Here is an 11,457-nt window from a genome sequence, read left to right on the forward strand (position 1 = left end):
TGCTTGGCCATTCGAGTTGCTCACATCCTGACCAGTGCTTCACAGTGTTCATCCACTCACATTAACCCTTCTGATGGAGCTGTAGGTGTCTCAGCGTGGTTTTAATTTGCATCCCTGTTATTAATGACACTGAGCCTACTACTCTTTTTCTTTTTCAGTGGAGTGGTTATCTCATCTCACTAATTTCTTTTAAATTTCCATATTGAGTAAGGGCAGGGAGCAGAGTGAATAAATAGAAGGGAGGTATGGTTTCGTCCTTCTGCCTGGTGGCAGGTGACCCTCCTTTTTCTGAGGACCAGGTTGAGCCAGTGCCCAATGACATAAAGGAATAGTTAGATACCACCACAAGGAGTGAGGGACATTTGATAGGACAAATGACCCTAGTTTCCCTAACAAAGTCATGCCATGGAAATATATAGGGGATGGGGGGTGGGGTGTAGGGAGGGACTATTCAGGACAACAGAAACCAAAGAGATACCCAACAACCAAATGCACAAAGGGAAGCGACATACTGTGACTGGTTTAGACTTTTGAACAAATCAACTGTAAAAAGACAAGAAAATTTAACAAACAAGAAAACTGAAATATAGATTGTTATTAATAATGAAATTTGTTTTTTGTTAATTTAGTATTATATGATACCTGGTTATATTTTTTAAATCCTTACGAGTTAGAGATTACACTGAAGGATTTGTAACAGATGAAACAAGCATGGCAAGGATTAACGGGGTTCTAGATGGCTTCCACGTTCTCCTGGGAGACCAGGAGACCATACCCACGCCCTCTGCCTTGCAGAGGATTGAGGGACAACATCCCCCCTGTGAGTGGCTCTGGAAGGACTGTCCTTGGAACTCTCTGGGCCCAGCAGGAACCTTGCACCTGAGCGGGCCCTTTCTGCTTCCCCGTAAGCGCAGGCCGGTAAACCGAAAGCAGACCAGTGTCCCTCCACCAGCAAGGGCACTGAGGGGGGCTGCATTTCTGTCCAACAGGCTGGAACTGAACAAAACCAGTAAGACCAACCCCATGTTGTATACAAAACTCTGTAATCACTGAAAACAGTAAAATTATGTTCCAAAACATACAGTTAGAGGATTTCAGAGATGGAAGAAAATTCAGATATTATTAAACCCAGACATTTCGAAGCCTAGGGCTCTGTGCATATACTACAGGGTGGCCTTGTCTTTTGGGGTATTTTTTTAAAAATCCTCAAAATTATAAATTTATCCTAAGACAAAAATAATGTTTTTCCCTTCTGACTGAAATTATGCCTCTTTTGGTGGTTAATTACCTTAAGTTGTTCTCAATCTGATCAGCAGTTTCCCATTTTGATTTAAAAATATAAGTATGTCCATTTCTATTACATAGAAACCTTTTATTTATTTTTAAAGATTTTATGTTTTATTTTTAGAGAGAGGAGAAGGAAGGGAGAAAGGGAGAGAAACATTGATGTGCGAGAGACCCATCGATCAGTTGCCTCTCGCATGCCCCCAAATAGGGAACTAGCCCTCAACCCAGGCATGTGCCCTCACTGGGAACCGAACTCGCAAACTTTTGGTCTGCAGAATGACCCCAACCGAGCCACTCCAGTCAGGGCAGAAACCTTTTAAAAGATGGGATCCATAGAAGAAAAACTTTAGCAGGGTTCCATGGTGGAGCCGAGACTGGAAACCACAGATCTGACCCAGTTCCCCCATGTTGCCATGAGGAAATGGAGGCCTCTGAGAGGGGAAGCTAAACGATCAAGGTGGTACACAGAGTTGGTGGCAGAGTCAGGACCGAGACTCAGGCTCCTGCCTTCAGCCACTTCTCCTCCTCGCACGACCTTTGTCCTGACTTATTAGAGCACAGCCTCACTATACCATAAGGTATACTCTGAGGACACGTGTCTGAGTACAAAACTGCTGAGTGAGTGATGCTGCCCTGCTCGAAGCAAGCAATACCTATAGGAAACATGGAAGTACCTTAATCTTGCTTGTCTTCCAGTTTAGGAGGGCTGGCTACAATACCATTAGTTGCTCACCATGTGCTAGGTACACAGTACTAATGAGGTAGGTACATATTTATGCCCACTTTATAGATTAAAACACTGAGGCACAGAGAAGCTAAGTAACTTGCCTGAGTTCATGCAGCTAGTCAAGGGCGGAGGCAGGACCCACACCTGAACCTGTCTATAGATGGAGCTCTGCAACAGCCCATGCCTTGCATCGTCAAAAGTCCCTAAACGTGATTCAAATTTTATTCTAAGATTTTCTTAGTATTAAAGGTGCAAATCAGCCCCTATGTTCATTGCAACATTATTTACAATAGCCAAGATATGGAAGCAACCCAACTTTTTACATCAATAGATGAGTGGATAAAGAAGATGTGGTACATACACACAACGGATACTACCCAGCCATAAAAAAGAATGAAATCTTATCATTTGCAACAACATGGATGGACCCAGATGATTTTATGCTAAGTGAAATAAGTCAGACAGTGAAAGACAAATACCATGTGATTTCACTTGCACGTGGAATCTAAAGAAAATAAATGAACAAAATAAATGCACAAACAAAACAGAAATAGACTTACAGTACAGAGAACAAACAGCTGCAGGATGGGAAAGGTTTAGGGGGCTGGGTGAAGAAGGTGAAGAGGCTGAGAAGTACAGATAGGTAGTTACAAAATAGTCATGGGGATGTGAAGTGCAGCCTAAGGAATCGTCAATAATATCGTAATAACTATGAATGGTGCCAGGTGGATAATAGACCTATCCAGGGGAATCACTTTGTAAATTATACAACAGTCTAATCACTATGCTGTACACCTGAAACTAGTATTAAATGGAAGCTGTAATTTAAAAGATAAATAGAGTTGCAAATCAGGACAAAAGATCATTTTTTTGTCTGCACTTTCTGATGTTTGGTTCAGCAGGTACAGACACTGTGTGGCTAAACTTGCATCTGTGAAAAGGTGTTCAGTGACATTTTCATGGTGCCTTGGCCCTAAGCAGGTAGCAGCATTGAAATTCAGTATGATACACACCAAATTGTTCAAAGTGACTTAATCAGAAGATGGAGGAAAGTAGGAGGGAAATAGGAACTTTTGAACTGTGATGAACAAGAATTATTTTGAAACCAGGAGGAAAATATTTTCTCAGTTAAAAAACCATTCCAGTGACCCGCCTTCCCCAGAACAGTCACGCCGTTTTATTTAGCTGGGAGAGCACTGCGTTAGGAGTCGGAAGTCCTGGGCCCTGCCCTGAGTCTGCTGCTGCCTGGTCTCAGGCCTGGGCTAGTGCCTGTCCTCTAGGCCGCCTCCATTTTCTCACCCCTAACAAGAGCTTGAACAATGCTCTGATGCCCATTCTCAACTTTAGTCACGAGTGTTGGCAGAGCAGAGGCTCCCAAACCAGGTGGCTTCAAGTTTGTTGGCTTTGATCTGACCCTGCTCTGAGAGAGAAGTTCTCCATCTGTGTGTGTGGGGAGGGGGGGGGTATGTGGCAAGGCGGTGTGAGCATCCCAGCTCTGAGCCTGAGAATGCCTGCGGAACGTCAACAGGCCTCCCCGGCAACCCAAAGCATCCCTGCTTCGCTGCACAGTTCAGTCTCAGGCAATGAATGAGTACATTCCCAGGATACCTAACAGCACTGGGCATATACTGCCGAGGGGTCACCTCGGGCAAAATGACACTGCCTGAAGCAGGAGCTGGAAAAGGTAAGGACCTGTGGAGCCTCACATAGCCTCCAAGAAACGGGCGTGGCTAACAGCATTAGCAACTGTTTTTCAGGCTTTGGGTTGTGTAGCGTTCATCTCCACGGATCCTGATTTCCTGCTGTCCTCCTTCCCTTGGAAAATTTCAGTTACGCTTTGCCAAGAACTTTTTCAGAATGGGTGGGTGGCTGGGTTAACGTCAGTAGCAAAGTGGGAGACGTGGGGCTGCTTATGACATTGTGAGGAGGCATTTTGAGCACACGCCCCATTTCCATCCTGGCCCTGCCGTTCACTGACAAAGGGGCTTGGGACGGGTCTACTTGAGGTGGACCGCGTTGGCATGTGGATTCTTAGAGCTGAAGGCAATTGAGACCCTGTAAGCACAAAAGGAACTTTTACCTCCCTTTTAAAGAATTTAAATGTGAAGCCTTGTAAGAATTATAACCAGAAACAATTTTTTATGACCTATCTGTAGGGCAGAGCAGACTTCTAATTACTGAACATCAGCTCTTAGCACCCTGTGAACGACCTTCACCCCCTCTGCGGCCTCACAGTGTCTTGCCTCGCTCCTTGGTTCAGGATGCCGTGCAGCCCTCTTCTTTCCTGTCTCTGAACCCCTCACGTGTGTGGGGTGCCTTGTATATGTATGTAATTAAATTGGGCCATTTTCTCTTGTTAACCTCTCCTGTTGATGCATCAGACGAGCTGCAACAACCTAGGAGGGTAGAGGGGAAAGTTCCTCCTCCCCAGCACTGATTGTGTGCTCTCAGCCAGTTACTTACTGGCTCGGAAACTTGGGAGTTCTCATCTGGGAAACAAGGATCACACCTATTTTGTAGGACAGGAGGCAAGAATGTATGTTCTTCCTGTCTCTCTTGCCTCCCACTCCTCGAAGCAGTCCAATCTGGCTTCCACCTGCTCTCCCTCAGCTCCGCAGCGACTTCCACAAGTTTGAAACCTCCCAAGAGCAAGGGACATTGTTGCCACCTCTTCCTCGTTGAGGCAGTCTTCCATCAGCTTCTGCGACACACACTCTGCAGGCTGTTCTGTTTTGTTGGACGCTGATTCTGCCTCCCCTGAGGAGCCTTCCTCCTCCCTTTCCTCTCCCTGCTCCCACTGCTTCAACACCCACCTCGTTGCTAGCGTCTCCGTGACTCTCCCTCTACCGCAGGCTTTTCTCCCCGGGTTGTGCCTATTTCCGATGCTTGCTTAACATCTCTCCCGCAGGCACACCAACCCATCCCAAACCAAAATCCCAACTGCCCTGATCTCACCCTGGTGCTATGTAACTTGCCAAGTCAAAAAGCAGAACTCAGATCTCTCCCCCTCAGTCTTTGAACCCTGTCACTTCACCCTCCGAGAACGTACCCACCCAGTCCTTACCACAGCCCGCAGCGCTCACCCCGCTTTCCCCCACTTCTGAGGTCCGTCTCGGCCACCCTGCTGCCTGTTCTCCCACCAATTCACTGGACGTTTGCGGGAATTACCCTTGCCCGCCCTTTCCCGACATCAGCCTGGCTCACTCCCTTCCACAGCACAGGTCTCTGCTTGTGCCAGGCTGTCAGAGGCCTTTCCTGACCATCCTCTGCAAAATCATACTGCCCACTTTAACTTCTCCCCTGGATTTACCAGTCTGGCATTCATGTACTCTTTCCACACTAGAATGTAACTATATGATAGCAGAATTTGTATTACTGCTAGATCCCTAGCAACTTACAGAAAGTGCTCAAGAAACATTTGTTGGATGGGTGACTCCATTTCTCTGCATTTCACTGTGGCCACCCCACTCCAGCAACCCCAGCAGCCTACAGACTTCCCCACACTGCATCTCCCCCGCCTCTCTTCTCCAGTGGGCTCTTCACACACAGACCTGTTCACGTCATTCCCCTGCTCAAAGCCCTCCGAGGCGTCCTGACAATGAAGTCCAAACTCCTGAGGCAATGCCGGTGTGAGCTGGCTCAGGCCCCCTCCCCTCGCTCTCTGCCCCGGCGGTGCTGGTCTTCCTTGGTTGCTCACATGCTCCAGGCTCTTAAGTGCAGCTCCCCACACCCCACTGGTACCCACTCATCCATCATGTTGCAGCTGAAGGGAGGCAGAGCAGAGCGACGTGGCTAGAAGCCTCACTCCCACGCTGGACTACGTGGGTATGGACCTTAGCTCTGCTACCTAGTAGCTTTGTTACCTTGGGTACGATACTGAAAGATCTTTGTTCCTCAGTTTCCTTATCTGTGAAATAATACCACCACCAGCTACCTTTCAGGGTTGCCATAAGGATTATATAAATAAACTCACTGGCCCACAGTTGGGGCTAAAAATTTACTATTGTTATTATTCCTTGGGGACGCGTTCCCTGATGCCCCAGACCAACTTAAACTGTCCCATGAAACACACCCTTGGCACCGTGTGATGCTGTGCTTTGAACTCTCCCCATCTAGTGCTTTCTGCCCCCTGGGATCCTAAGCTCCACAAAGGGCACTGCCTCTGTCTTGCTCAGAGCTTCATCCCCAGTCCCCAACACAGTCCAGGCCTGCAGTACATGCAAAACACATGTTAATTCCTCACCCCTTCCCTCAACAGGGCTGCCTTGGGGCCAAGGACACAGAATAGTGCCCATCAGGCCCTCCAATGAATCCAGGGTCTTTCAGCACAGAAGAAAACCACCTTCACAGCCCTCGAGTGGTAAGAAGAGCTGCCAACAGCATGAATTACAGACTTCTGAGCTAGGAGCTAAGCTCAGTCTCTGGCCTTTTAACCCTTAACAGTCACTCAGATTGGTTCCAAATAGAAGGGCTTGTCCCTCAGGGAGATCAACGGGAGGGACTATTCCAGCACTAAACACCCTGCCAACTCGTGACTGCGTCACCAGGCAGGTCACTTTGGAAATGCTTAAACAAGCATTCTGTGGAGTTCCTAGGGAGTCGGAACAAGCTCCACTGGAAGTGGACAAAAATATCTTAAGAGCTTTACCTTAAAGTATTAGGAAACAATTTCGCGGCCCATAAGCAGGAAGTCTTGACCTGTTTCTCCTAGCAGCCTCTAGTCTCTACCAGGCAATCCAAAGAGAGAGATCGGACACGTAGAAAACACTTGTCTTTATATAGAGCTCTGCTAGGGAAAGGCGAGGGTGTCAGGTGCCTGTCTCCACCTCCACCACTTCCGCCCAGGTGCCAAAGCCCACATCCTTATGGATGAGGACCAGGCTGGGGGCGGGGCCTGGCTCCTCTGGCACCACAAAGCACTTATCCTGGCTCTCGGAAACTGTGACCTCGAAGACGTCCTGGGCTGGGGAGACGTTCTGTTTGTTACTTGTGTCCAGCAGTTCTGGCTCCGTCTGCAGTAAGACCACAGTGGGCTCAGAGCTAGCAGGAGGCACACAAGGTGGGCTGGAGGGCACCCCTGGCTGGTGACTGAGCTGGTGCCGCTTGAGGCTTTGGGGGAGGGTATAGCCCATGCCACAGGTGGGGCAGCGGTAGGGCTTGTCGGCCAGGTGGGATTTGAGGTGGCGCCTCAGCTTGGTAGCCAGTGTGTACGCACGGCCACACTGGGGGCACGGGAAGGGCCTCTCCCCTGAGTGCAGGCGCTCATGGGCACGCAGCGTGTGCGGGTCTCGGAGGGCCTTCCCACATACAGGGCACAAGTGGGCTTCCCCAGTGTGGGAGATGAGGTGGCGCCTCAATTCAGGCAGCTGGGGGAAGGCATCAGCGCAGTGTGGGCAGCGATAAGGGCGCTCCCCCGTGTGCAGTCGCAGGTGCCCACGTAGGTTGCCCCGCTGGCGGAACGCCCGGCCGCAGTGCGGGCACAGGAAGGGCTTCTCCCCTGTGTGGAGCCGCATGTGGTTCCGCAGGGACCCCTGGTTGGCCAGGGGCCGCCCACAGACGGGGCACGGGCACGGGGGGGGCGCAGCTGACACCTGATGAGTCTTGCGATGCAGTCGCAGGGAAGGCCGGCGGGCAAAGGCCTTGCCACACTGGTCACAAGCAAAGGGTCGGGCACCTGAATGTACCACCTGGTGTTCTCTGAGGTCTCGCTGGGTGCCATAGGCCTTGTCGCATTGTGGGCAGGGAAAGGGCCGCACCCCGCGGTGGCCCAGCATGTGGGCTTTGAAGCTCTCCTCTGAGCTATAGCTCTTGCCACATTCAGTGCAAAGGAAGGGCTTGTGGCCCGTGTGCACAAATGCATGCTTCTTCAGGTGGCACAGCTGCAGGAACGCTTTGCCACACTCCCCACACCGGTACCGTCGCCCCTGTTTCGGGGAGCTTCCCGCCGGCATGGGAGGGCTCCGCAAGCGTGCAGAGAAGCTAGGATGCTGCTCTCCATCCTGCCGGGCGCTGGGCTCTGAGCTCTTTGCTCTGGGTCGGCACGGGTCGCTGGAGCTACGTGACATCTTGACAAGGTGAGCACGCAGCTGTATGCCACCTGCAGAAGACAAGGAAGTAGCCTCGCTGCTCTGTCGGCCCCGCTGGGTAAGGGAGCAGCTCTGAGGTTCAGCTGGCATCTGTGCCTGGGGCAGGTCTTCTTTGTCCATGTTGCCACCCTGAGACAATGGACCCAGTGACTGGCTCTCCCTGGAAAGCTGGTCCTGGGTTTGGGGGTTAAGTCCAAAGCTCAGCATACTCTCTGCCAGGATGCTGGGGGGTGACTGGTGAACAGGATCTGCAGAGCAAGAGTGGCGTGCTAGGGTCAGTAGAGATGATGGCAAGTGGTGACAGTGGGTGTCACGAGAAAATTATAGGAATGTGTGTCTTCCCCTATTCAGCCCCTGGACTCCGGTGGGAGCAGTGGCATAAATATTCTCCCTGAAGCATGAGCAACACACCCCAATTTATCTTCCTGTCCAGCCTCAGGTGCCTCCTGGGGAAGCTCTTGGAAATCAGTGCCCTGGACATCTGGGTAATTCCTAGGGTAAGGCCATTCCAGGGTCCCCTTGTTCTCCTTCTGCAGACATGCACTTAGGAAGAGTTGAGATCACCGCCTCCTCACCTTAGCTCATTTGAAAATTGAGGAACCCAATCCCCACCTCAGATAGAAAAAACATAGTAAATTGGAAACCTATACATGGCTTGCTGTTTTTAACAACATGACCTTACTGTTCCCAGGAATTTATTCAGGAAGACAAAAGTTGCCAATATCTGTATTGTTCATTCCAAGGAAAACACTCATTACTCTCTACAAAAAGCATCATACAACAATTTATACCTCAAGACTCTGAACCTCTTGCCTGAAAATTCTGGCCTTGTTGTGTCCATAAATCCTAAACTATTATGTCATGCTCCTTAACCAATCCCACTCAAAGCCTACCCCCATCCCACACTGACAGATACACCTTATACCAGACTTCAAAATTTCAATACCTATCCAGGCTTTGCCCTGCCCCCTCAGAAAAACCACTAAGACTGCAGTGTTCTACCTTACCTTCTTGGGCCATAAGCTCTGTGTTGTCTTATCAACAAGTTGTTTCGGTGATAACTGGGAAAGTCAGCATGTGTTTAACACGTACCTGTACAAGATTCTCCTGCATCCTCCCCAGGAGAGGCCACTTTCTGTTGTACAGCAGATTCCACTTCTGTCACCAGAGCCACAGCCGCCTCTTCTTCTGGCCTGGGCTGGGCGGGGCTCAGGCCCTCAGAGGGAGACCGGGGCCACAGTAGCAGCTCAAAGCCTGGCAGCACGACCCGGTACACCTGCAGGTGGAGCCTCTCGCTGATCCTCACCGGGGCCACATTTCCCTCACCCTCCAGCCTGCCCCGCTGCACCAAACTGCAAAGCAGAGCAAGAGCCAGCTCGAGAGACCCTCTTCAAGTGGTCTTCCCTACAAGCCCCATCGCCGGGTCAGTCTGAGTCCTAAAGGACCCCATGCCTTTGGAACACTCACTGCAAAAGACCACTGGATGGGGGCTTACAGTCGGCTTCCGGTTCCATCCCATGCCACAACAGAAAGGCTCAAAGGAGCAACTTTACTACATACTCTCCTGTAACTTACCTGGTCCAGCCTGAACTCTGCTCACAAGCACACACGTCTCCCCATGGGCCTAGTGACACGTCCTGAAATAAACCAATAAAAGTCCTTCTCCCATGTGTTTAAGGGGGCCAAAATGGGGGAAAAACAAAAACAGAACAGACGTAACCTCTCCTGAGAGAGATCCAAGGTGAAGCCCCTGGAAGGCTGATGGTCCCTGGTTCTGCTGGTTTTTCATTCCGTAAAGACCAAAAAGACAGTCCCCTCACCTCTCCCCCAGGGTGTGGAGAATCACTAAACTGAACACACTGTTGCCCTCCAGTGAGTACCTAACAGAGAAAGTAGTAAGAGGATTATCTACTCTCTTTTTAAGTACTGCTTATGCAATAAAACCCTTCACCCGTGCTATTTCATCTATTGTTCCAAATAACCATGGAGGATTAAAGTAAAGTCATTCCTTTATTTTACATAAGTTAAATGAAACATGTCATTTAACTAGGTTAACCACTAAGGCTAGGATATGACCCCATGGCTCTTTAATAGCAAAATCTTTGCTCTAAACTTCCATCAGCAATGACACTGTATCAGCCCAGCTTTAACAACTTTCTGCATCTCGATTCCTTAACTACTGCAGGCGAGGGGGAGAGGCAGTTCTGGAGAGAAGGGGCTAAACCATCTCCTATCTCCTGAAATGCTCTGCTTCCTCTAACAAACCGGAGAGCTGTCCACAAGCTGTCTGAACCGCTTGCAAATGTTCAATGACGAGAGTAGCCACCGTATCCCTCAATACCTTCTTCTGTCGTGGTTTCACTCCCTCGCCCTTCTGCTCGGAGTCGGACTCCTCTTCCAGCGGCCCCCAGAGCACTCCTGGCCTCAGAGGCTCCCCGACACACCAGACCCCCAAGCGCTGTTTCTCCACGAGTGACGGGCCAAGGGCTAAACCCCGTGGGAGGCTCTTTAGAGCGTGGACGGCTCGGGTCGGCCAGGGCGGGAAGTCTTTGAGGCCCTGGGCACAACCTTCTCCGGAGGGGCCCCATCCTGAGCCCGGGTCCAGGCTCGGCTCGGGGGCTGCAGGGAGACAGGAAGGCAATAAGGGAGAGGACCAAGAGGTCGTGGGGGGTGGGGGTGGGGAGGAAACCGCACGGCTACTCTGGCCTCAGGAGTCTGAGGGATAGATAAGGGCTCCAACGGAGCCCCTGAGAGGTTTGAAGAGGTTTGAGGGCTGTTTAGAAGCCCCCAGAGATTCTGAAGGCTCCAGGCGAAGCTCCCGGGCTCAGGAAGAAAAGGGTGGCGGAAAGCGAGTTGACCAGAAAATGTCAGGTGTATCTAGGCCAGGGCTGGGGGTCGGCCACTAGGCAGGTCGCTCACCTAAATGCAGTCGCTCCCTTTCCAAGCGCCCCTCTGCCACCTCCTCCATCCCGGGTCAGAAAGCCTCCCTCGGCCGGAAGTGAGCATCGTCTTCTCCGCTCCTCCCGGAAACAGTCATGGACTGCCAAATTTACTCTCAGGAAAGAGTCGTAAGAGTCAGACTTCATTGGTGCGCAGGACCGGGGGTTTGGCAACGCTACTGAAGCAAAACTCTCTTAGAGAACAATACGGGTTTATCATTCCGGAGGTCCACCAGAGATTCGAGTATCGGGGAACGGGAACTAACAGTTCCAGCCGCCTCCTTTCGAGTGGGAGGAATCGGAAGGCTATGCGGTTCTCACCTCACGAGGGCACGTACAGGAAGTGGGCGTGGCTCCAGGAGAAACCATGTTTGGCCCGGGGAACGGGTCGGAAGTGGGTTGGAGGTGTGGCGGAAGT

General features: G+C 50.7%; 1 protein-coding gene across 2 annotated transcripts; it reads right to left on the reverse strand.

Moving 5' to 3' along the window:
* Positions 1–6,741: 6,741 nt before the first annotated feature.
* On the reverse strand, positions 6,742–11,307 carry ZNF408 (zinc finger protein 408). 2 transcript variants are annotated; one of them, XM_054587060.1, is made up of 5 exons: positions 11,020–11,307; positions 10,442–10,719; positions 9,676–9,737; positions 9,193–9,452; positions 6,742–8,348 (listed from the first exon to the last, which is right to left on the reverse strand). In XM_054587060.1, the coding sequence occupies exons 1-5, from the start codon at positions 11,066–11,068 to the stop codon at positions 6,823–6,825; spliced, it is 2,175 nt and encodes a 724-aa protein (XP_054443035.1). In that variant the 5' UTR covers positions 11,069–11,307; the 3' UTR covers positions 6,742–6,822. The 2 variants fall into 2 exon arrangements, with proteins under 2 accessions (XP_054443035.1, XP_054443036.1); XM_054587061.1 differs by lacking the exon at positions 9,676–9,737 and having other exon boundaries at positions 9,193–9,376.
* Between the last annotated feature and the right edge of the window lie 150 nt (positions 11,308–11,457).

Source organism: Pteronotus mesoamericanus, unplaced genomic scaffold (assembly GCF_021234165.1).
Source record: "Pteronotus mesoamericanus isolate MK-2021 breed Mesoamerican mustached bat unplaced genomic scaffold, CSHL_Meso_final scaffold_1066, whole genome shotgun sequence".
Classification (NCBI taxonomy): domain Eukaryota; kingdom Metazoa; phylum Chordata; class Mammalia; order Chiroptera; family Mormoopidae; genus Pteronotus; species Pteronotus mesoamericanus.

What these genes read in the sequence shown, in the direction of transcription:
- ZNF408 (XM_054587060.1), bottom strand. Translation starts at nt 11,068, where the DNA reads ATGGAGGAGGTGGCAGAGGGGCGCTTGGAAAGGGAGCGACTGCATTTA. An exon ending in AAGGGAGCGACTGCATTTAG is followed by an intron (nt 10,720 to 11,019) that starts GTGAGCGACCTG and finishes GTCTCCCTGCAG; the next exon opens with CCCCCGAGCCGAGCCTGGAC. An exon ending in TGAAACCACGACAGAAGAAG is followed by an intron (nt 9,738 to 10,441) that starts GTATTGAGGGAT and finishes GGTTTATTTCAG; the next exon opens with GACGTGTCACTAGGCCCATG.